The 24518-nt window shown below is 54.0% G+C and overlaps 10 protein-coding genes across 10 annotated transcripts; 6 read left to right on the forward strand and 4 right to left on the reverse strand.

Moving 5' to 3' along the window:
• Positions 1–124: 124 nt before the first annotated feature.
• Positions 125–3949, forward strand: RHO25_003093 (uncharacterized protein; the record flags this gene model as incomplete). The annotated part of the gene is made up of 1 exon (XM_065602349.1): positions 125–3949. One exon carries the CDS (start codon positions 125–127, stop codon positions 3947–3949), a length of 3825 nt encoding a protein of 1274 aa, XP_065458421.1.
• Positions 3950–5077: 1128 nt separating this feature from the next.
• Positions 5078–5980, reverse strand: RHO25_003094 (uncharacterized protein; the record flags this gene model as incomplete). The annotated part of the gene is made up of 1 exon (XM_023598620.2): positions 5078–5980. The coding sequence occupies one exon, from the start codon at positions 5978–5980 to the stop codon at positions 5078–5080; it is 903 nt and encodes a 300-aa protein (XP_023455155.1).
• Positions 5981–6422: 442 nt separating this feature from the next.
• On the forward strand, positions 6423–8705 carry RHO25_003095 (uncharacterized protein; the record flags this gene model as incomplete). The annotated part of the gene is made up of 3 exons (XM_065602350.1): positions 6423–7865; positions 8388–8456; positions 8544–8705. 3 exons carry the CDS (start codon positions 6423–6425, stop codon positions 8703–8705), a joined length of 1674 nt encoding a protein of 557 aa, XP_065458422.1.
• Positions 8706–9185: 480 nt separating this feature from the next.
• On the reverse strand, positions 9186–11111 carry RHO25_003096 (uncharacterized protein; the record flags this gene model as incomplete). The annotated part of the gene is made up of 1 exon (XM_023598623.2): positions 9186–11111. One exon carries the CDS (start codon positions 11109–11111, stop codon positions 9186–9188), a length of 1926 nt encoding a protein of 641 aa, XP_023455865.1.
• A 93-nt stretch (positions 11112–11204) lies between these two features.
• Positions 11205–11780, reverse strand: RHO25_003097 (uncharacterized protein; the record flags this gene model as incomplete). The annotated part of the gene is made up of 1 exon (XM_065602351.1): positions 11205–11780. The coding sequence occupies one exon, from the start codon at positions 11778–11780 to the stop codon at positions 11205–11207; it is 576 nt and encodes a 191-aa protein (XP_065458423.1).
• A 499-nt stretch (positions 11781–12279) lies between these two features.
• Positions 12280–13535, forward strand: RHO25_003098 (uncharacterized protein; the record flags this gene model as incomplete). The annotated part of the gene is made up of 3 exons (XM_023598624.2): positions 12280–12707; positions 12757–13165; positions 13215–13535. 3 exons carry the CDS (start codon positions 12280–12282, stop codon positions 13533–13535), a joined length of 1158 nt encoding a protein of 385 aa, XP_023455868.1.
• Positions 13536–13888: 353 nt separating this feature from the next.
• Positions 13889–14797, forward strand: RHO25_003099 (uncharacterized protein; the record flags this gene model as incomplete). Its single annotated transcript, XM_023598625.2, has 1 exon — positions 13889–14797. One exon carries the CDS (start codon positions 13889–13891, stop codon positions 14795–14797), a length of 909 nt encoding a protein of 302 aa, XP_023455867.1.
• Positions 14798–16916: 2119 nt separating this feature from the next.
• On the forward strand, positions 16917–18313 carry RHO25_003100 (uncharacterized protein; the record flags this gene model as incomplete). The annotated part of the gene is made up of 2 exons (XM_023598626.2): positions 16917–18151; positions 18283–18313. 2 exons carry the CDS (start codon positions 16917–16919, stop codon positions 18311–18313), a joined length of 1266 nt encoding a protein of 421 aa, XP_023455862.2.
• Positions 18314–19905: 1592 nt separating this feature from the next.
• Positions 19906–21510, forward strand: RHO25_003101 (uncharacterized protein; the record flags this gene model as incomplete). The annotated part of the gene is made up of 1 exon (XM_023598627.2): positions 19906–21510. One exon carries the CDS (start codon positions 19906–19908, stop codon positions 21508–21510), a length of 1605 nt encoding a protein of 534 aa, XP_023455861.1.
• Positions 21511–23568: 2058 nt separating this feature from the next.
• RHO25_003102 (uncharacterized protein) lies at positions 23569–24303 on the reverse strand (the record flags this gene model as incomplete). Its single annotated transcript, XM_023598628.2, has 1 exon — positions 23569–24303. One exon carries the CDS (start codon positions 24301–24303, stop codon positions 23569–23571), a length of 735 nt encoding a protein of 244 aa, XP_023455634.1.
• Positions 24304–24518: the final 215 nt, after the last annotated feature.

The following is a 24518-nucleotide window of genomic DNA, read 5'->3' on the forward strand; positions in this document are numbered from 1 at the left end:
CTCGTCGTGAGCCTGTGAGCTCGCCCCGGCACCCGCAGCGTCCCAAAAGGCCCACCGCCCGCTGCCCACACTCGTTTCGTATGTCATCACCTCCCCTTCGAGCACACATTGGGACCGCCGCGCCATGGTTGACGAGGCGGCCTGGTGGACTCAATCCCACCACCAGGCTATGAACGCTGACCTGTTTAGTATCACCATGAACAAATTCTTAAAGAAAAAGGCCGCAGACGGCCCCACGTCGAACGAAGATGCGCTCAAGGCCCTCTCGCAACCGCCGTCGCCGGTGCTCAAGAAATCTTCAACGAACAGATGGAAGAAGAGCAAGAAGCCCGAGCCTGCTCCCCCGCCACAAGTCGATCTCTCCGTCGCCCTACCCTCCTCGGACGACTTCCGAACGAGTCTGCTCATGCCGAGCTTGTCGACTCGATTCAGCATGCTTAGAGAGCAAGACGATCCGAAATCGCTTCTCGGCAAAGCCAGCGACGATAGCGTGCTACAACCTAGGAGGCGCTCACGCATGATGGACTTTGGTTACAACCCGGCAGGTCTGAGTGACATCGCCGAGGTCTCGTCGCTGTCCGGCTCAATACGACCACCCTTTGCCAAGACAGACAGCAGCAGAGGAGATTCGTGCATGTCTGAGGATGGATACGCCAGCGAGGCAGAACACGCAGGCGGTGGAAGCATCATGAGTAGATCAAGGCCCGGAGAAGGCAATATACTATTTGGCGGGCGCCAGAAAATCTACAAAATCTCTGGATCAGGCACAACTTCGACGAAGAGCTTGGGAAAGCTCATGTATGACGACGACGTTGGGATGTCCGCCTTCCAAAGGTATCGCCAGAGAGAGCGCGAGTTCAACGAGAGCGAGCTGCCACGACCGTCGGATGAAAGTCAGGGATTCGACTTTGGGTTAGATAAGCCCGAGAGAGGCTCCCAGGATGATGACGATAGTCGACACTCTTTGCTCAACGACTCGGCCAAAGATCTTTGTCACTCGCCCTCGCTATCCTCCTACGACCGGAAGCGATCGACGACATCTTCTGACGCGCACTCCATCGCGCGTTCCTCAACCGCGGCTACCTCGATCGCCTCGCAAACCCCGGTGAGCGCAACGCCATCTCCTGCCCATGCTCCATCAAATGGGAACTCAATGGGCTCAGCTAGTGCTGCACCGGCAGACCGGTCCAACACCAAGCCTAAGAGATTGTATGAACAGGGCCTGGACCAGCACCTCCAGGAGCAGCAGAGCACCGCCATGAGCCGGCTGAACTCGATCCAGAGGCAACGAGCAATGAGCGGCAAGAAAATGCCTCCTTACTTGCACGGCACTAAGAGCGCTGGAAACTTGCATGAGCGATCGCAATCACCAGTACTGGCCTTTCGTGCGCAGTCACCAGCGCTGAACTCTCCACTGAGCCCGCTGACCACATCTGGCATCAGGAGTGCAAACTCTGGCGCATCCAGCCCACATCTTGGAAGCGCACCGCAGTCACCAGTAGAGGAACAGGCTGATGAATCATCTATACTAGCGCAGGCGCTAGAACCCGCGGATCGTGGCAAGGCCACTGCCATGGGTGCCTTCAACAAACCAGCCCAGGCCTTTGATGAGCAACAGTATCTGGAGCGGCAAAAACAGCTGCAGAGGTCGGCCTCGAGCACGGCGGCGAAGACGAAGGCGTCGCCTCAATCTGCCTTGCAACAGCGCATCAATATGTACGGCGGAGTGCAGCAAGACCAGGCGCCTACTCCGCCCGAACCATCGATGCGAGCTCGGTCGCACTCTGCTTCTCAGTCCGCTCCTCGGCAACACGAACCCAGCACAGCCTACAATGTGTTCCAAAACGCGGTCAGCCAGATTTCTAAGAACCCTCCGGTGGCTCCTGTGAACAAATCTCCACTTCCTGACACCCACCGCACTTTCTTTGGCAACATCAGTGCGAGTGACGACGACGAGGATGACGAAGAATCGCGGATAGCGCAGTCTTTCAACCAGCCTGAGTACGGTTACGGTAACTATTCCAGCAGGTGGCAACCCACCATATTGGATTCTGTCTCGGAGCATCCTGCCTTCAGGGGTAACAGGTCTCGGACTTCCATGGCCGAAGAATCGGAGGAGGAGGACGCGCCACGAGCTTTGAAGAATGCGACACCAGCGCGATCGCTGAGAACTGATGTGGACAACGGAGAAGCAAACAGCTCAAAAGCGCTCGACTCGCCCACACTTGGCCCTGATGCCGGTTCGTTAGGAGGCATCAACAACATGGTGCACCATCTGCGGCAGAGCAGTAATCAATCATCAGTCTATCCCTTCGACGAAAGCAGCACTCACGAAGATGAAGCCTCGCACACGCAAGAAACGCTTTTGCCTGCCAGCAAGATGGATTCCCGTCGCCATGCCGTGGGAGGCGCCATCGACCCAGTTCCATCATTACGTGATTCGCAAAGCACTGCCTCCAATAACTGGGACACCAGTGACACTCGACGCTCCGCAGGGCCGGAGCAAGCTAGACGGAGTGACGTGAGGGCTTCCGATGCCACCCGCCAGTCGGACGATGCCATTCCTTCCTGGCAACACGAGCTCCGTGGACAGCACACGCGGGACGGAAGCACAGCGACGCAAGAAGGACGCGATGCTTTCTCAAGAGAGCTCGCCGCACGAAGGGAGGCTGTGAAGGAGAATCTGCGCAGCGTTGTTGATGTTAACAGCTCCAGAGACCACAGCCCAGCTCCTACGCCCTTGTCTGTTTCCAGCTCAGGAAATAGTGGCTTACGTGCCTTCGGCATGTTGCGTTCGAAGACTAGCAGAGAAACGCTCGCACATGGACGAGAGCAGACGTCAAAGTCACCGAAGCCACTTGGCAGCATTGGCAATCATAGCATGTCCAGTCTCGCTCAGGGTGACCGAAATGGACACAGTGTGGATATGGCACGATCGCGAGGCAATTCCTCAACAAGACCGCCAATGCCGCCAACCTCGCAACATCCTGCATTCAAGCATGACCCTCCGGAAGGTTTTGGGGATGGCAACAGCAGTGAACTCCCGCGAGAGCGTCAGCTTGCATCTGCTCGTTCAGCCTACCAGATTAGGAGTCGCTCCAACTCCGGTGCGGCCTCGAGTCGCTCGCGAAGCCGTTCACGGCGCTACCGTGATGATTTTGACAGGAACATGATGGAGGGTCCACGATCTGGCGTACCCTCAACAGAATTCACCCCTGCAGCATCTCCTGCTTTGGGTGCTTCAGAACGCTCCAGCGATGAGTCTCGTCCTGGAAGACAGGGTTATTTCGAATTCAAGACTGGTCGGCCGCTGCAGTCTGTCAATACGCAGCTAAGCAACAATGGCCCTTCGCCTAGCTTGACGCCATCTAGCATTCCGCCCAATGTCTATGGCCCCGGCCATCCAGTCCAGCTTGCCGCTAACCTTTCTGAAGCCCCGACACCGCCACTATCGGGATCGAGTCCAGGTGACAGCCCCTCAGCCTACACCGCTGGGGTGACATTCCCACCTCGAAGTGCAGGCGTGCGTAAACGGACTATCACCAAGTACGATATCTCGGAGCCGACGCTCATATCGTCGACTTCAAACGTTGATACCGTTGATCTGCCTGCCGGTGCTTCATTGAAGAATGGCATTGAGGAGGCCCCTCCCATTCCGCCCATCAACCCACGGCGAAAGGGCACCCGCAAACTCTTTGGACTGGGGTCGAAGGACCAACACGACTCTGCATATCCACAGAGCGCGAGGCCTGACTCGAATCCGTCACTGCCAACATCGCCGAAACGAGAGGCGCAAATCTTACCAGGCAATGTCTTGCGACTACAGGCATTTGATCAGCCCATGGGAAATTCCCAGCCTGGTTCGCGCGCAATGACCCCAGACCCGAGCTCTCCCGAACGAACGCGTGCACCAGTTCGCGGTGCCGCAGTTGACGGCGGCATGTTCTGATCGCTCAGTATGCAAACATCCAGAAACAAAGAGTGAGATTACGGCCGTCGATACTACCTCGAAACGAACACCATTACCATCCCACACGACTACTCAGCCTCGACATCCATCCAATATCCTCTAAACCGAAGCGTGTGTACAAATACGATAAGACGACGAATGATGCACTTCAACAGGAGTTCCTTGGGTTTTGCTTTTGGAAGGCAGAGAGAGTGACTGTTCGATACATCTTTCCCTGACCAGCGACACACAGGAGAATTGCAGAAGGGAGCAGCAACAAAGCGTGGCGAGACGCGGGAAAATCTTGGCATTTTCGTCTTTTTCTTCTTCTTGTTGTCATTGATTTAGCGACTGCACGATACCACCAGAGCTCTGCATCTGTTTTACCTTCTTAGTCGAGCTTGTAAGAAACAAAAGAGATGCTTCTGTCTTACTTACCTTTAGTGTGTAAGACGAAATGCAAAAGAAATGTGCGATACATCTATACATGGATGCGGGTTTCGTCTCACTGTACAATGCTGTTTAACACTTAACGCTATGCAATATGTCTCGCTCGCTGTAGAAAGGCGCCGGCCTGTCTTGGTCTAAATGCTCCCTACCATGTTTGCGTCCTGATTGCGCCCACCACTTAAATACCTCCACTCCCCTCCTCATTGCACATACTCGAACCACCGCCGACTTCGCAAACATTCCATTTGTCCCCTCAAATGCAATGCCCTCCATTCCTTCTCTGAAGTAATGTGCCACACCGAAACTTCATTCTACGCCTGCGCCCACAGCATCCGCGCGCTTACTCGATGCTCCGAGAACATCCAAAGTAAGGGCCGAGACTGCTACGGGCCGACATCAGATACGGGCTATGAGAACCATATCAAGACCAATTGCGCAGACTGTGCGCGTTGGAAATGGACGAAGAAGAAGAAACAGGACAAGTTTTCTGAGGAAACAGCGGTCCTGATTCCGGATCGAGTGAAGAAGTGGCCGGAAGATCCGAATTGCGGGAATCCGAGGGATGAGCAGAAGGGAGGGGGGAAGAAGGAGGGGTGTGAGGTGATGTGATGAACATCATCATCCCCATCATCACTCAGCCGGCTGCATGATCTTCTCTCTGCGCTGGCTCCTCTTCATCTAACCATTCGTCGTCGCACCAGCTGCTGTTGTCGAAGACGAAGATCTCGACGAAGTACTCCAAGCCATCGGCCTCAACTCCGTATCTAGAGCAGTCTCAATCTTCTCCCCTCTCTCCCTATGCATTTCCTTCAACCTCTTCTCCGTCTTCATGAACTCTCTGATACCAATCGGTACACCCGCCAAAGGGTCTTCATCAACACCTCCCGCTCCACCTTCCACAACTTCCGCCACATTCCCCGGAACAGTATCACTCCACAATGTTTCGCTCCCGCCCCCATCGTCATCCATGCTAACTGCCACATGTGCCGGCGCATTCGCTTCCGCAGCCATCATCCCCGTCGCTTGACCTTGTAAGCGTTGGAGATTTTGTGCTGCTTTCGCTTCTTTCATTTTCGTGGCGAATTCTTCGAGTTCTTCACGAAAGCGTTCCCAGACGCAGTTGACGCAGCCGGACATGCAGCAATTGTCGGGTTCTTCGGGTTTGGGTGGGACAAGGACCCCGGCTATGAGGCGGGATTTACTTTCTGCGATGCGTTTGCGTTCGAGGGCGTCGAGTTCGCGGTCGCCGAAGACGCGTTTTGCTCGGGCGAGGGTGGATTCGTCTTGGTTTGAGGGGTCTTGTTGTTTGGGTGATTCTTTGGCTGTCATCGGGTAGAGGTCTTCTGGGGAGGGGTCGGCGTAGGGACGGTCGACATGCTGTCTTTCGCCATGGAGAGGTGCGTCGAGAGCATCGGGTTCGTAGCCTGGGAAGGTGGAGGGTTTGGGCGTTGTGAGGAGATCATGGCGTCGCGCTGTGCGGGTGAGGCGTCTTGTCTGTAGCCATGGTCGTGGACAGCAGGCTCTTGAGGCTACTGGCAGCGATTCTGCTGCTCTGGCGAGCGTCGTGAGGGCTGTTCGCATGCTTGTGCGGTTCATGAGTGACTGCTATCGAGCAGAACGAAGCCATTTTATGGGGTGACGTCAATCTCTGTCAGCGAATTGAGTTCCTCGGCCTTTGGTTCGGTCTTCCTTGACCACCAACTCCAGTCCTCTCTCTCCTGTACTTCATCATGTCAGCTGCAGACACTACTTCTGGGAGTGCACGGCTACTTAACCTTCGCATCGGCGTCTGTATTCACAACGACATGTATCGAGCTTGGTCCGCTTGCATGCTGTGAAGGCAAACGTGTAGAAGGATGGGCTCTCGACAGCCGAGCCGGTCAGCTGGCATTCGTGAGCTGCATGCGCCGCCAATATCAGCTTGTGCTGGCGGCGCTATGTTCACTGTAAGTTCTCTTCGTCCATGCTCCTCCAATTGTTCGCATCACGTCTCTTGAGCTTTCAGCAAGAGACCCATTGCACAATGGAACCGTACATGACTTCCGCTGGCGCCTGGGCCACAGACGCGCCGGACAGCGTCAATCCGGCGGAGTTGAGCGCCATTGACATCTGGGACTTGTCCATCTTTAACGACCCCTTCGAATTGCCGGTCGAGCCCACCGCTCCACTCCCAATAACGGCAATGCCAATTGAGCGCCTGCGAAGCTTACCGAAGCACTCTCGAGTGTCCCTCCTGTCTACCAGTCCGCCCGACCTGGGCTGGCAATGGAACCCATTGTCGGCAACCTCATCGACCAGACGCACCAGCCATGGTCAGCTTGCTTTATCTCGGGAAAATTCAAGCTCTTCTATTCGACAATCATCTGCAGGCTCTCAACTGTCTCCAAAGGCGACCAAGCCAAGCAGAGGCAGATTGCTTGCGGACACTTCAGCGCAAGGTCCGGAGACAGTATTCGAAGATAGTGACAGTCACCACTCCTGGACAGCGTCCGATAATTTTGAAACTTGGTGCAACAGCTTGCGCGAACAACTGGCCGACTTCCGCCGCTGCAAAGAGCGAACGGTTATCATCACCTCGCTCTTGCAAACGCGACAGCGGAGGAAAGTCCACTCGATGGCAAACCTTCTCGGACTCAGCCACATGAGCCTGGGACATGGCAGGAGCAAACAGATCCTGATCAGCAAATGCGAGCTTGCGAACACGAACAACGCCACGAGCACGTTTCGCGAGAAGCGCTGGAATCCAACACGAAACAACTGGTCGCGTGGTCTGGTGGATCCTCGAGTTGTCCTCATTGAAGGTCTCTCTGGCACCGCTGTCCGCTTACAGCAGCATCTTTACAATGCAGGTCTCCCTCAGGCCAGCCACATGACGATCGACAATGGTCAGCCTCGTGGCCAAGAGCAAGCATCATCGTGGAACACTATCTATGCCTGTTTCGAAACAGCAGATGACGCAGCGACTGTTGTCCTGTCGCTGGACCACTCAAAGCCGAACTGGAATGCTTATGATGGCTTCATCGAGTGCGACTACGTGCGCTTTAGCCCAGGCACTGACCTTGACGCCGGATTACTTTCGAACTTCGACGTGCTTCCTCAACTTTTGAGAGAGTCGACGTTATATCGGCAAGACAGCAGAAACACCAGCTTTGTCGGCCAAGGTACAGACTGTGCTCTGTACTCCGACTCAGATGAAGGAGACGAGTGGCAGTCCCCAGGTCTCACCATGCCAGTGCAACGCTTCGTTTCACGCTTGGCATCAAACGAGTCGTCTCGTTCAAGAGACGCTGGCTATGCATCAGGAGGCTCAGCATTGAGTCTGATGCTCTCCGATCACAGCGAGGGTAGCGCTACCAAAAAGCGTAAGCGCATGCCAAAGATCCCAGGTGGTTTTCCTTGCCAGATGACAGGTTGCGACAAAGTGTTCAATCGTGATGGCGATAGACGAAAACATGAGAAGAATCATGTCGGTGAGAGAAAGCACACTTGTGAGAGGTGCAGTCGAGGTTTCTTGTTTCCGAAGGACCTCAAGAGGCATATGTCTACGCATAGCTGCTCATTAATCGCTGGCTGATGGAATGGGCGAAATTTTTGAAAGAATAGAGGGAATCGCAGTACTCTTCCTTTCTTCACCAAAGCTTCTAGATCTTAGGTAGATTTTAAGACAAAAGTCAATGCTCTCCTGCCTTTTTCACATGCAAAAGCGACTGTGTGCCTGAGGCTTTCACATTGAACCCCTGTCGAAGCTGCAACGTAACGTCTCCAAAGTCGCGACCCTCCAGAGCGCGAACATCACATCCAGAACCGCGACCGAGTCTAACAATACTTTTGACCTCTTCTTCACGTCACTCCTTCCACATAACAAACCCTCTGCAGAAATGACGCGCGCTCAACAACAAATCTCCCTCGCTCTCCTCGCCGCCTCCGTAAATCCCTCCCTGCATCCCACCCAATCCAATGCGCCCAACTCACTGACGCTTCTCTTCAGCTGTACACAATCCTCTTCGCAGGCCTCCTGCCTCTTCCAGCTGCGATTCAGACAGAAATAATACCCTACGTATGTCCCATCTCTTGCCTTTTCTGACCCAAAAAGAAACGCAGTCCATCTGCTGGAATGTCTGTCTTACTGATGCTTGATACAAAGCTCCCCTTCTGGGCCCTCATCTCCTTCGGCGCCTACCTCCTCGGCAAACTTGGCTACGGCGTTCTCACCTTCAACGATGTCCCCGAAGCGCACGAGGAATTAATGCAGCAGATTCAGGAAGCGAGGAAGGATTTGAAGACTAAGGGCGTAGATGTGGATTGAGCGAGTACATGAGGTGGTGTCGTTTTTATGCGGCGAACTTTGGTTCTGACGGCAAGCATGATATACTGCGGCAGCATTTGGTGATAAGAACAGAGGAGGAGCGAGGCGTCCTGGAGGGCTTGGGGCGTGATGATGGGTTTCTCACAAGCTATAAAACAGGAGAATTACCACGGAAGACTATCATCTCAAATGTATGTTGCGATATTCGTTCGCGGAGACAGACAGAACCAGTCACACACAGAATGAGATCTTGAGTACGTGCTCAGCTCCTCTCTGCGGGGCACGATTCAAAGACGGGAGAGCGAATACAGAAGAGCTCTATACTGACGGCCATGACACAGATATGGGAATGACAAGAACTGACCATCACAGGCGGCCCCGTCTCAGGTTTCATGTCGTTGAGGATACAGAGCTGGAGATTTACTAGGTACCAAGCCAATTGTGCTCTTCAGACCACATTGGAAGAAGTATCAATGGCAATCATTTCCGTCGATCGAGTGCGATTCTGTCTTCCAAGACCTGGACTCGCTGTTCTAGTCGCTCCAAACGTTTCTGGAGCTCCACACTCCCGGCGACTTGTGGATTAGCTCCTGCGATGTTCTTTTGGTCTGGGACTTTGCGTGGACTGACATCTGCGGATCCTTGGTGTTGCGCATTCGAACTACCACTCTGCACGCTGGACTCGGTGCTTGGTAGCTCGAAACTACCTGACCTAGCATTGGGTGGACTGCCATCAGGTATTGGACTCAGTCCGCCGAATCGCGACCACTGGATGGCGGAACCAGCTGGCTTGGCAAAGGCCTGCGTCTCTGAAGCAGTGGCTCTCGGCCATGGGGCGTCAATCCTGTTCTTGGCCAGCTTGAACGAGTCTCTCGCTGCCAGCAGTAGGCTGTTCGGTCTCTCTCGATTGCGATGATCGAGCCCTTCGATCCATATGTGTCCGCGAGTAATTTCCACTGAATCGCGGTGTGATTCGAATCGCAAATCTTCCAGTGCAAGATTCGACAGCTGGGGTATGGTCGGAGAGGCAGGCAGACTGTTCCTTCGAGGAGGTGCGAGGCTGTCCTCGTTCACTGGGGATGGAGCGCGTGTCTGATGGGCTGTGTGAAGCTTTGGACTGGTGGCGATAATACCCCTGCTGCGGATCTCTATCGGCTGGTCTGACTCATCATCTTCTTCCATGGGAGATTTGCCAGGTGAATGGGGCCGGGAAGGCTCTTCAGAGTGTAGAGCAGTGTTTGGTGGGCCAGGTGGGAGTTCACGACTGTCACTGTGATCGGATGTCATCGCACGGCGCTGACCAGCAGTATCGAGAAGCGGCAGCCAGCCAGCATTGTTCTCTGGAGACTGTTGCCTTTCCCAAGTCCATGCTGTAAGTCGAGATCTCACCTTCTCCAACATGGGTGTTGGTGCCACGAGACGGTCATCGCCAGGAGGATCTGTAGGCAAGAGGTGTTCCTCGCAGGAAGGCTGTCCGAGCATCGTTCCAGTACTGCCTCCAGAGCCGGGGGATGGCTCGTCTTCCCACATCATTTTGTACGTGCCAAGGTCCGAGTTGATCGTTTGCGCTGTTTTGACCGGCTCTTTGTTTTGATGCAGAGGCAGGTACCCAGATCCGGGGTGGTTGTAGATGGGGTTAAGACGAGGTGACTCCGCAGTCTTGACGCTGACTGTCGCCATGGCTGGCCGCGCGGGGCTGGCTTTCGTTGATACGAACGACGGCCTCCTTACTCGCTCTTTCATCCTGTGGACTTCAGTCAAGGACGAGTGTCGCGGAGGTTGCTCAGTCTTTGTCATACGTCGTCCTCGTCGGGTCACAGGCGCCGGAGCAGATCGCGTCTCAGAGGGTACCCGCTCAAGACCGAGTTCAGTCATTCCAGTCACCGAGAGGCCTTCTGGCTCTTGATATGCAGGAAAGCTCTCTTCTCCTTGCCAGGGATTCGGCACTGCGTATGTTTCAACGTTGCTCTCGTAAGTGCGCAGACTTTCTTCGGTGATAGACGGCATCGTGTATATTCTCTCTTGTGGTGTCAAGTCTTGCTCCTCCCAGAGCCCCAAGAACTGTAAGCGTGGAACAGAAGGGTCGCGGGATAGGCTGTTATCAGGTTCAGTATCAGGCTGGGTAGATGTATCGTCGTGCTGGTCGCTTGCGTGTTCAGCACTGTGAGCTTCATCGCTCGTACAAACTTCCAGTGAAGCCGTGCCCTCCGAGAGAGGTTGTCTCCATGCAGGAGTCTCTACGCTGTCATCGAGGTCAGGAACTCGCTCAACGTCGGAGTACACACTGGCCTCGTCGTCAGAAGCTTGGCTTGCCTCAGCACCATGATCATCCCCATCGAACTCGCTGCCATTCTGCGCAGCTTCTTTGACGTGACCTCTGTTTGGGTCGTAAAAGTCCTCGATCATCCATCGTTGATGGGCGTAATCGTCGTCCTCATCAGCATCCTCATTGAAGGTAGATGTTGCGAGGACGGTCGGAAACTCTAGTCCTGTGCTACTCTACGCTCTGGGCAGTGCTTCCGCAGCCCCTCCCTGCGAATGCAGGCCGCTAGGGCTCGTTGAATGTAGATCAGATGGATCCGTCGCGGCTCGACGAATAGCTGCATCCAGCTCCAACAAATGCTCGTCAAAATGTGCTCTCTTCTGCTTGTCGGTCCTGGCATCCCCGGCCGACGACGTTCTTGGTCGTGGTGACTGCAGTATGCCTTTACGAGGACCGCTCGCAGGAGTTGAGGACGACCTGGCCTGTCTAGTAGGCAATGACAGACCCTGATCTTCACATGCTGTGTTCGGTTCTGAATACTCGGATCCAGAGTCTGTGTCGAATCCTTGGAAACTGGTCACGGTGTTGGCAGGGGCCAATGTTGGCTGCAAGTCTCCTTCGTGGTCGAAATGTTCTCGTAGGTAGGGTGTCGCTTCAGGTGACACCACGGGGTGCGTGGGCGCCATGATGCACTCGTCCCGGTCAGCAGGATGCCGTTCTTGTCGAGCCTGCGGCCTTTTTTGCCTTTCGCCCACCGTCGGGGAGTGCGTCGTCGGCTCACGAATCGAACGAATAGGGGAACGATGAAGCATGGCAGCAGAAAGGTGTACAATACAGCGCCGACGAGCACATTGTTCGCCGTGATCATTGCGCCGGAGGCATGCGCATGAGGAGGTGTGTAGTAGAATGAGACAGAGATTGCTGGAAAAGAAGAGAAGATATTGTTGGAGATGGTTGAGACCGACAAAATCTACAGAGCAAGATCAGTCCATGCCAGACGACATGTACCTGCCGTGGTTGAATTTATGACAGCTTGGAGAAGGTGTGATGCGGGAGGTGGTTGACCATCGGTAAGACGTGTATTCCGTGGTGTTGGCATGCGCATCAAGAGCTGCAACAGACCCCAGTATCATTAAGACTAGGCGCACCAGCGCGCAGAATGTGGATTGTTTTCGTGCTGAGTGATGTGTGGTGTTGTTCCATACGAGGAGGGCCATCGTGAAGTGAGAGAGCAGGCTTGGCTTGGCACTGCGGGCAACCATCTCTCCTCCGAAGCTCAATCGATGCCTCTCGATCTACAACGCATCCATCATGCACCATCTACGAATCGCCGAGCAGGCATTGAGGGTCGCCGCTGACCCAGCGACCCAACGATATGTTTGCCGCTCATGCCTGGCACACGCTGCACGCCAGCTGCACACGACCACCCCCCGACGCGCCGATATCCCCCTGTACAAGAAGATGAGCAACCTGCTATTTGGCGACAAAAAGGCCGAAGAGAAGAAGGCAAGACAGGTAGAGAAAGCGAAGGCGAGAGCCGCGGAAGAAGGGAGTGAAGCCAGCACGTCAAAAATACCAGAGCAGGTCAAGATCAATAGGGTGACTTATCGGCCTGCGGAACGCTACGATCCTGCTACCCACCCGGACTATCTGCCATCTTCGACCTGGGACGGTCTAGAGCGAGTTGGTAGCGAGCAATGGGCGAAGAAGCGTCTGGACAGAGGCGAGCAGTACACAGGGTGAGTGCATTGGGGCGCGCATTATTGGGACACGCTGACATGAGGATAGCTTCCTGCCCCAAAAGAAAGCGGAGCTTACAAATCCTGAGTGGCAGCGTCTCTTGCACAACGTCGCCGTCGAGATTGCTGTGCTACAGAAGGCCGGTCGCAGCGCTATGGAAGTGTGCAATGCGCATCCCAACAACAGCTCAATCGAACGCACCGGCAGGGCCAGCCTCTCTCAGGGATCTGATGGTGGACTGGAAGTTCGCTTTGCAAGTCCCGAGGACGAGGCGGCCGTGCTGACAGGCATTGAGCCGGACTATCGCATTTCGAAGAAAGGCAAGAAGATTGCGGCAGCGAAGAAGGCAGACATTACGCCAGAAAGCCTGGCGGTGCAGCTGATGCAAATCAAAAAATCTCAAGCGGAAGTTGACTGGGTTGACTTCACATTTTTTGACCCGGGGATGAAGCTTGCGGTAAGTGCACAGTTTTCGTAGCTGGCAGTGCGAAGCTAACATGCTGCAGTTCCTCAAGCGTACAATGCAGCTGTCTGGCAAACGAATCCCGGATATCCAGATGAACAGTGCTCAAACCCTCAACGAGCTCTATGAGGCTTTCATGATCAAGGAAAAGCCGAAGAAATTGGCACAGGCGCCTCAGGTTCAAGAGCTTGCTGCGACATTGCCCAATGTGACTGTGTACCAGTCGCGAAGAACACCGGTACACAAGGAGAAGCAAATTGGAAGATGGAAAATCATAGAGCAAGAATTAATCGACCGGGACTTACCTGTGCTGGGCAGCAGATGGCGTGGCGGCAAAGAAGGAATTCGCCTGCACGAGAAATAAGCAAGTCCCAGCAACGGCTGCAACATGTACGATATTGCACGACCGCGGCGGTTTCACGAAATGTACACCAAGTTCCATCCCGTTGTGTGTTGTACAAACCCGGGCACAGCAGATCCTCCATCCATAGTGTGAGCAAAGGATCGCCAGCAGGAGCGGCTTGGCTGCACAGCGATGCACCTCGATGTCATCTCACAGCAAAACGATAAAGTGTGGTCTGCATCGCACGCTCGAGTCGAAGGTAACACGCGACCTAACACTTCTTGCTTCCAGAGTGCACCGGATACAAGGTGCCAATCACCTGAGCAATTGAAAACCTTATGCGACAAGGATGGATGCAATAACTTAAGGCACAAATGGCCATCTCACTCTCACACGCACTTGAGCAAGCCAAAAGGCGGAGTACGAGCAACAAGGCTGAACAAGTCGCTCAGCCATGGACATTCGCAAAGCAGGGCTCAGAAAACATCTATGCACCGACACAAGCTTCGTACAACAAAGCTCCTCACGATGCACAGGCGCAGGATTACTGGAATCAAGCTTCGGCACCTCTAGAACCACAGAAATACTGCAACGAGCAAGCACAATATCCGCAAGCCCCAATCACGCCAATCGAACCCGATCCTCTCCCACCACACTCGAACCCTCACTCCCTATCACAAACTCAAAGCAACGCTTTCCAGAGCTCGAGCTCAATCCCACCACTCCGTCTCACGCAAGACGCCCTCTGCGATGCCCAGACAGGCTCCATCCTCTACACTCTCACCCGCGAATCCAGCCCTCACATTCCCTCTTTCCTCTCCAGCAGACCAATCCTACAAATTCGCACGTCAACTGCCCAACCCATAGCGCACGTCCGCTTCCACCACGGCATCATAACCTCCTCTATCGATCTCACCATCCGCGGCCGACCTACGACTCTTACCCATTCTAGTGGTCTCATCCACGACAGATGGAACTTTGAGTCCACGATTCCTGTGACTGACAACACGATTCGAAACCGACAGCAAAAGAAGACAACTTATTTTTGGAGTCAAGATAAAGTTTCTGGAGGGGCGAAAGTGGAGGATAAGAAGAAACATGGAAGAGTGGTGGCCAGGATTGTTGGGGATTTGTTGGTGTTTGAGGGTTCAAGGCTGGGGAGAGAGGAGGGATGGAAGGAGATCATGGTTAGTGCCGTGGCTTTGGTTGAGGCTGTGAGGAGGTATGGGAGGGTTGTGGGGACGCAAGATTTGGGGATTGTGGTTGGTGAGTTTGTGGGGTGAGGGGACACTTTGGCTCGTGTACGGAACAGTGTCTTCTTCTAGCGAATGTGCCAATCTACATTATGTGAGGTCTCCACTTCATTTTGTATCCGTTCTTCGACAGCCAGCCGACTTAGTACAGAAGCATCGCAGGCGAACAGCCGGGCCCGAAAACAATTGCCGCTTAGCAGGCGGGGCAGGGCCAGCTAGAGCACGAAGTTCGAAGCCATGGAGTCAAATTTCTGAGGCGTTCTAGCAGTCAGTACCATCACCACGCCGTTGCCCTGACACCTACGACCACTTGAAGGTCGGACCTTCGAGATCGCTCATATGCTGGCTACATTGGACTGCAGACGCACCCACTTCGGCTGGGCCTTTGTCAGAGAAGCAACCTGCGATATGAGTGCATCTTTGCGAATCCGATGTCCGGACACTCGAACTTCCGAGCCACAGCTCGATTACATATTTTAGTAGGACGCCTTTTAATATGGCTTGGCCGCAAAGCATACTTCGTGCGCGGATGCGGAGCTATTGCTTGACCTTCTCAAGTTGCGTCGGACTAGTTAAGGAGCTGCATGTGCTGGGTGGTTGTATTCGACCGATGAAGGCTGGATCGTCGTCTGTCTTGCTACAAGACCTCATGTCGACAAGCCAAATGTCACGGAGGGGAGGTCCAAAGTGTTCTTGATCACTAATGCGCCGTCACGCAGGCCTAGAACCTCGTTCCTTTCCCTGCGACGAGGTGGCAATGGGTGGATGAGTCTTGTCATCATCGAATACCTGAACAGTACTGAATACGAAATGTCCGGAGGATGTTTGGCTTGACATCCGTGGCAAGGGCTATATGGAGGCCCACCTGCGTTTCGTACGTACCAATAGATTAGGCCAAGAATGCGAGGCGAGTGAAGATAGCGGTGGTTGACTTCGACACGCGGTGCCTGAGATTCGAGCCTGCCAAGGCCAACTAGACGCTCTAACAGCCATTCGCGGGAGCGCCGCACGCACAGGCAGTCCAGTCCAGACCTCATCTTCTGCCTACTCATACTTTGCACGAACAGAACAATATTGCAGCGCGTGAAGAGGCTGCGACATACGGCGAAAGCGGCCGTGTCAAATGCAAGTATTTTCGGCAGACGTGCTCGTCCCATCCTACGGCCGATGGGTACGCGTGCAGTCGTCGATTTCCACAGCAAGTCTCCGATCCGCAGCTGCGATCGAGAGGCTGGCGCTCATCGTAACAACGCTAGACATCGCTCTGCACCCAGCTTGCATGTCATCAGACACTTTGCTGCCTGAGGACAAGTCGATGATTTGTAGACGGCGGATGGATTCTGTTCTGCTCGATGATCCTTGCTCATCCGGACGGTTGCATCCCAAGCAGGGTTGATGGTGTAGAGCAGAGTCGATGACCAGACCACTTGCGTCTTTCTTCTCTACGTTTTCTCACTGACGGTCTGCACACATACCACATCCAGCTATTCGCACGCCACTAGTCTGCAACGCTTCCGCCAGACCACAGCGTCGCCAAACTCTGGTCGCCCCCCAGACCGTGGTTCAAAAGTCCATTACACGTCTCTGTGAGAGGCTGCCGAAGACGTCATATCCTCCCTCCGACCCGCGAACAACAACATCACCCACGACCGCGAACACTAAGCGACACACACATCGCGGAGAGGCTACATTCGGGGAGCTGGACAACCGGGATACATGGAAGAGCGGTATAGGCACAGGTTCAGCGCATGAGTCCGGCAACTGCGGCAACCTGGATTCCACGTACGAAACGCTGGCGGACGACCAGCCCGGCAGCCTGGTCACGCCCGCTGAGAAAGACTTGATGAGTCAAGATGGCGGCGCAGAGGAGAACAATGTCGACAGCCCGGCCGTAACAACATCCGAAGATGCGCGAGAACTGGTGCGTCTCATACAATGTCCACAGTGCTCGAGGCCGTTCAGAAATCCTGTCACTCTCCCATGTGGCAATTCGCTATGCAAGACGTGCTTGCCCGAGTCGCACGAACGAGAACACATCTCCTACCCCGATCTACCTGGTCGAAGATTCGGTTTACAATGTCCGTTCGCAAATTGCGGCTCGGAGCACCCCGCTTCGGACTGCAGCATCGATGTGGTCATGTCGAAGATCATGGATGCTATTGCGGAGGTCGTCGCGCGGTACAGCTCCGTTGTGGACAGTGAGCCGATGCTCATTGACGACGCGGCACGGTATGACGAAGTAATGAGTTCCCAGCCGGAGTCGGAGAAGCCTAACGTTGTTACGGACATATCCATGGGCAAGTTGATCGCCACATACAAGCTTGCTGCTCAGGGACTCCTTGACTGCAAGACTGATCTTGTCTACCCTCCTGAAACGGACGCTACCAAAGTCATGGACGCGAACGTTATACAAGATGTTCTGGAAGCAGCTCAAAAGGAAGTCGACTGCCAAGTCTGTTATAACGTGATGCTTGATCCAGTTACCACTTACTGCGGACACACCTTGTGTCGAAAATGCATGGCCCGTGTGCTGGATCATTCTCAGCATTGCCCCGTCTGTCGACGGAGCCTTGCGATCCCTCCTTCGCTACAACGGCAACCTAGCAACAAGGCACTTGTCGAGTTCCTCGATGGCTGCTGGCATGACACAATGGTGGCCAGAGCAGCTGATGTTGCGTTACAAGAGCGTGGCGGCGAAGGGCAACCCTCAGTGCCACTTTTCGTCTGCACGCTCGGCTTCCCGAATCAGCCGACCTTTCTCAGGATATTTGAGCCGCGATACCGATTAATGCTGCGTCGCGCAATGGAAAGCAATCGTCAATTCGGCATGCTCATGTACAACCGATATAGCGAGCCTCAAGGCGAGCTTGGGTCTGTGCATTTCTACCAATATGGAACAATGTTGCATGTCTTGCATTGCCAAGTTCTGGCCGATGGCACTAGCCTCATAGAAACGCGAGGCCTCTATCGCTTCCGGGTCAAAGCGCATGGCACGCTTGATGGGTACACGGTCGGCGAAGTAGAGCGCATCGACGACGTCAGTCTGGCCGAAGAGGAGCGAATTGAAGCGGAAGAGACGTCTGCGCCAGCGATGCCAGACGAAGACACTGCGGCACAGATCAATCGAATGTCGACACAAGCACTGCACGATCTCGGGCGGGAATTCGTCACAAAGATGCAAGCACGAAGCGCAAACTGGCTGCAGCAGCGAGTCCTAGACATCCATGGTCAGCCACCGGAGGATGCTTCTTCGTTCCCGTACTGGTTCGCGAGCGTCCTGCCGATCAGCGAAGACGAGAAGTACAAGCTGTTGGGCACTCGTACAGTCCGGGAAAGGTTGAAGATAACGGCCACCTGGATTCGAAGGATCGAATCGCAAAGATGGTAAGTCCATAGTCGAAGAAGCTACGCCTTTGTGCCGTCGCACTCAGCTGCGCTGTCCATCGAGCTAGCACTGACCGTCTGCGCCAGGCGCTCTCCATGGCACGACGAAGACGAAGACTGACAGCTGTCAGGTATCAAACCAATGCGTGCCGTATCCTTTGACTAGCCGTAGCAACTTATTTGGCACCGGCTCTCCTCCTTTTGGTAGCAGTTTGTATACACTGGGCACGTCCCGGGCCGTCATCACACACATAAGACTTTAATGATACCCCATGATTTGGACGGCTTGGAGTGGTTTGGAAATTTGGCAGAGTGGCATTGCGCTGGCGCATGGGTGCATTCGAGGGTGGAGATTGCATGAATGGGTGTTCATATGCTGGACGATTATGAGATCGACTGAGCTGGCGTCACAATCAGCGATGTATAACGAAAGCTTGCATGTGAGATAGAGCGGACATGTCTTGGAATGGCATGTCGGGTTATTCAACAATGTTCTCAGCATCATCTCGTTGCGCGGTGCTTGACCTTATCGAGGAGGGCCAGAGGTGTGCGGTTATTTGAGGGAAGATAGCACTGTCCACAACCTCTGCAGCACCTCGTCGACAACAGCGCACCTTGGTGGAATCGTGATAACAGGCTCGGTTCCGAGATACTCTTCTCACGATCGAGTCCAGACAGCAAAAGCATCTCCTAGATAGTCGACGAGGCGTTCCTGATCACAAGCTAATGTATGGCCCCATCACGCGACAAACGTGGTGATGTGGACAGACCTGGTGTGACGGTGTCCGTTCCTGCAGCATCAACCACCACCCCATGCGGACAGGTCGAATGCTTTAAGCCAAACAGGAGCAGCCATTCTCTGCGCAACGTGGACAGTCCTCCGTCACGGAACGCCTTGTCATGCAAGCCGGAAGGGCCATGTGCGAAGCTAAACTTGGTAGCTTTGGATTCGGCGTTGTGCGCTTCGATGCATTCGTTGCATTTGCGACGTGTGAGTGGAGGGCGTTGAAGCATTTGCACGTGTGGCAGGACCAACCCGAGGGCAGGGTTAAGCGCCCAGGGGAATCCACACTTGGCGGCTGATGAACCCTAGCGGTGGGGTGGGATTTCATGCTCCTGTAATGGGATAGCGAGGAGCGAGATTTGTAGCCGGATATCCTCGAAAGAGTTATCGAGTCGAAGGGAGTATTTAGTAGTAACACATCTTCTCCATTGCTGCAGCAGTTGAGGCCTGCGGAACAGAGACGTAGATACTGCATAGCGACAATGTCTCGATGGAGGTCATTACGATGACAACAGTGACCGTCGCATGCCAGAAATGAGTCTTCCGTTGAGAGAGTGGTTCCAGAGATCTTGAGTGAATTTACCAGATGCTTATCGTGTCGTAAGCGCCGTAAGCCCCAACTCCACCCACTTCCCGCTTGGCTGGTCTCGTCGTCTGTGATCCAAGACAGCCACCGCTCTGTGCAATGTCGGAGCCATTCATTACGCGCGCATGCCATTCCGTGGCTGCTGTGCGCTCTGGTATATCGTAAAGCCTCCTGGATCGTGAGTTTGCCTCTCTTTCTGCCTCCGCGTATTAGTGTCGTTGATCTGCAATGTCTAAACAACCGCAACCAACTTATGTGTAACCGACCCCACGAGCGCTCCACTACTGTTGAGCTTCAGGACGGAGCTCCACCGGAGTACACCATACACCACAGCACCGTACGCCGTAGAGATCCCGCGAGGCGTGGCTGTGCGCAGGAAGCATCATGTCGCTCAAGCAAGAGATAGAGACATGGGTGTCTGCGCTGGCAGCGTACGACAACAACGAGTTCGACAATGCCATCAAGTGCTTCGAGCAGATCTCGGACACCTCTAAGATCCTCTTCAATTGTGGCGTCATCCACGCTACCTTGGGAGAGCATGCAAGAGCCGTGGAGTGTTACCAGCGCGCGGTACAGCTCGACCAGTACCTCGCGATTGCCTACTTCCAGCAAGGAGTGAGCAACTTCCTCATGGGCGACTTCGAGGAAGCGCTTGCCAACTTCAACGACACCCTACTGTACCTCCGCGGCAACAACAACATCGACTACGAGCAACTCGGCTTGAAGTTCAAGCTATACTCATGCGAAGTGCTGTTCAACCGCGGGCTATGCTACATCTATCTACAACAGAAAGAAGCTGGAATGCAGGACCTCATATTCGCGACTCGGGAGAAGACAGTACCAGATCACGATGTGATAGATGAGGCAATACGCGAGCAGGCTGAAGGATACACTGTGTTCTCCATTCCAGTGGGCATAGTGTACCGACCAAACGAGGCGAAGGTGAAGAACTTGAAGGCGAAGGACTACCTCGGCAGAGCAAGACTGGTGGCAGCGCAAGAATATCAGAACTCTGACCCTCGACGGGCTGCAGCATTGGCAGCCGCGGGTGTGGACGACAGGCCAACTGACAAGCTGTCTTATGCTGCACTCAATCTTGTCAGACCGGATCTTCGAAGTCGCGGACATAGACAGCAGTCCGAGCCTCCGCTCCGCAGAGATGTGTTCCCACCTACACCGCCACCAGAGATCGAGCGACCGGACTCCGCACATGGAAGCCACCATCGACGGAAGTCCACTGAAAGTACCAGCTCCGAGCGATCAAATCTACAGGCCGCACGACCTGCAGCCAAGGCACTGCGTCTCGAGCTAGGCGTGGCAGCCTTCGAGCAGCAGAAGTCACCCGACAAGCAACGCTCCGCGCCCAGGCGGGCAGAGTCAGAACGTCCTCCTATGCGACGAGAGTACTCCGGCGCATCGAATCGAAGCAGCGACAGCAGACGGCGAGAATACGAACAGCGATCAAGTCATCGAGACATCCCGGAAGTGCGGATAGAGGAAGACCCGATTGCAGCTTACAGCGAGCAAGTCATGCAGCAACAAGCGTCCTCACATCAGCGCACAAGATCCAGTGTCCAACGAAATCAACCAGTACCCATTGCGGAGGTAGAAGAAGATGACCAATACTCCCAAGCGGAATCTCCATTGGCATTTGAAATCATCCCGCCAAGGTCGATGCATCAGCGACATAAATCCCAGTCTCAGCGGGCGCCGGAGCTGAGAAAGATACGCATCAAAGTACATGCGGAGGACATGAGATATGTGATGACCACCCCGACTGTCACGTTTACGGAGCTTTCGGGTCAAATACAGAAGAAGTTTGGATTCCAAGCCACGTTCAAGCTGAAGATGAAGGACGAAGAAGGCGACCTTGTCACCATGGCAGACGACGATGATCTAGAAATGGCGATTACTATATGCCGAGCCGCGGCTGCCAAGGACAAAGTCGACATGGGCAAGATGGAGCTCTTCGTGCAAGAGACGATATGATGGAAAACGATGTACCCGGCAGAGTCTACTAATGCTCAGAGATTCTCTTGTTTCCTTTTCTACCGATCAGCATCGATGGCATCTACGATGTACTATACCGTTTAGCATTTTACGACAGCATTTGATTGAAGCATCATGATCTTCCTCGATTGTTTGCGATGTCCACCTCAGCTATGTGTTTCATCTCATGCCCGTCGACGTAGGAGGAAGAGGGTCGAAACTTGACAGAGTGGACATCCCTATATTTTCCTGGCATGAACCTGGCATGACATGTCGTTCGGACGACGCGACATACCGCCAACATCGCCAAGGGTCGAGGCTCAGTATGATGACATAGAAAACAGGTGATGGATATATCCCACAATGCGTGCGCAGTTTCCTTGGCGGCCAAGCGTTACTTCCAAGGCAGGCGGCCGCGCAAGAGATTCGACAACACCTTTACCTGGCAGCGACGGATCAGGAATCGATCTTGACGTGGTATGGTTGCGTTGTGCGATCGATGTCCTGTGCTCGCCATGAGGGCTTCACCAGTCTGGCTGTCATCGATACGGCAAGAAGTGGCCGCAGGGTCTGCCTTCACTTGACAACGCAGCACTGCAGGTACGCTGTCAAGATCGTTATGGTGTGTTGAGCATCGTCCTTCGCATGATCATCGTATGCTGCACCGCCTGCTTTTGCGGTGAATCGACTGCATGGCTGGGGTATCATAGATATGCCGAAATGTCTTGGAGGGCCCAAACGTAGGCAGCAGAAACGGCATTGTTAGCTGCCCACATAGGTACTTTCCATCACGACTAGCGCGACTGCGCAAGCAGTTTCGTCGAAGAGCTGTGCGTTAACATATACCATGGCCGCGTGGGCACCGCGTAGGCGCAAAGCCTCATGAGCCCACTCTCTGGTGAAACTTGCGCGTACGCGATACGCTTTCCACGAACAAGGCCTCGTTTGGCGAGCAATCGGTAAGATGAAACAGGAAGAGTAGCTAGACCGCCAGCGAACAGCCATCCCACTCTCAGATGATCAGAGTCTCGAATCTCTAGAATGTACGGATCATGCCACAGCAACCAACAACCTGACAATCGGCGGTCGGAAAACAAGAAAACGCCGAAGTTCCAAGGGAGCAAAGAACCATGAGGTCACAGACTGTGGAGTAAAATCCATGCCCTGCCTGCACAAAATTCAAAGGGTCTGGTCTCTCATGCGACAGATGCGTTGTTCCATCGCCGTTCAGCCATCGGCGGGACATGGAAAGACTATTCACCCGGCTCATTCAGATGAAGATGAGACATGCGAAATTGAACCCCGGTTTGATTCTCCTCCGCCATCATCGTAATCATCGCATGTGATCGTATAATCATCAGACACCGCTGTTCTGGAAACCGGGTGTGTCGAGATTCCAGCCCAGCCAGGCGCCAAGTAAATTGTGCAAGCATGGGGGCCAAGTGCACAAAAAAAGGCTCTTACGCACGTGTTCAATTGAGTTTCGACGCGATTCTCGTGCTTGTCGCGTTGCCGGCCTCGTCCGCCGTAGCAACGCCGGAGCCAGCGAGCTTCTTTTTCTCTGTGAAGGAAAAGTACTTGCTGTACATTCGTTGCGGCGGCGTGGCGGCGGAAAGTACATAGCGTGGAATGATGTGATGCGATGGCAAAGTGAGTTGAGGTTCTTTTGCGGATGATGGGCGGAAGTATTGGTACGGTATCGCCGACAAGGGCGAAGAAACTTTTTCTTCTTTCCTTATCGATTTCGCAAGCTTGATACGATGTGGAGATGAGGAAGACGAGAGAAGATGAGAGAGACAGTAGAGTGTGGTGTGTGTGTGACATTGAGATTCGATTTGTTTCGAGTAAAGATCTTTCCCCATCAACCTCATCCCGCCGCTGAGGCGTTCTCTCAACCTTAACAGGGAGAACTGCCATGCAAATAATAATCATACATCAAATAATGCCCGCCCATGGTATCTCTTTGTGGTACCGTTACCCGTTGAAACTCCATGCTGAAAATCATATCGCTCGCTGAAACGCTCGACGACAACCCAAAAATGTGACAGAAGAACCAATTTAGCACGCCGCGATCATCGGTTGTTGATGTTGTTGTGCCAATAGAGCTCCTGATGGTTTGGAGTCGTAGAAGGCTGTCGTCGCTATTTGTTGTCGTTCCTTTTCGCTGAGCTCGAAGAGTGATTGCTCAGGTGAGGATGGCATGTCGTCTTCGGAGTCCGAGTCGGAGTCGAGAGTGAGTTCTGGAGGAGAGTGGCGGTTTGACGGCACTCGGCTGAGAGCGAGCTCCTCCTCGTACTCATCGTCATCGGATTCCATATCCTCATCAACCTCGTGTGATGAGATCTCAACTGGTGGTGATCGGATCTTCCTGAGTGGGATGTTGAACATCTCCTCGTCCTCGTCGTAAATGTCTGATCCGTCGTCGGATTCGAGATCAGAGTCGTCCTCGTCATCCTCTGCGATAGTGTCGATCCATTGCACGTGTCGTGGCTCTTCGGACTTGGAAGCCTTCTTGACAGATTGGTTGAACCACGCTTCTTGTTCGCGCTCAGCGTCGGCGAGCTCGACCATGAGAGAATCCAAAAGGTTGGCGTGTCCGACGAGCAATCGCAAGTCGTGGTCTGCACGGCCTGCTTCACGTCCAAGCTTCGTCCTCGCAGTGGAGGCGACGTAGTATGTTTGTGTGAGAGACATCTTTTGCTTCTTGGCTGGTGGCAGTGTGGGTGATGTCTGGACAACTGCGGTGGCCTGGAATGGTTCGAAAGAAGATTGAAGTCGTAGTCGGGAAGTCATTTTGTTAGATTGATCAAGTGACTCAAAGTAGTTGTGAGTCTGGTCTGGAATGGCGAAATCGTTCTGCCTGAGTCACCCCGAAGCCAATAGAGTTGTTCGGAGTAGAGCTAGGTTATCGAGTGCCGAAGTACTATGATGGCGTGGATGGTTCTTCGAAAGCTGGTAGATCAAAGCGTTGTCTGATAGTGTGCTTTGTGTTGTAGTGTTGTAGAGTG

The sequence above is a fragment of the Cercospora beticola genome, chromosome 2 (assembly GCF_033473495.1).
Source record: "Cercospora beticola chromosome 2, complete sequence".
Lineage (NCBI taxonomy): Eukaryota > Fungi > Ascomycota > Dothideomycetes > Mycosphaerellales > Mycosphaerellaceae > Cercospora > Cercospora beticola.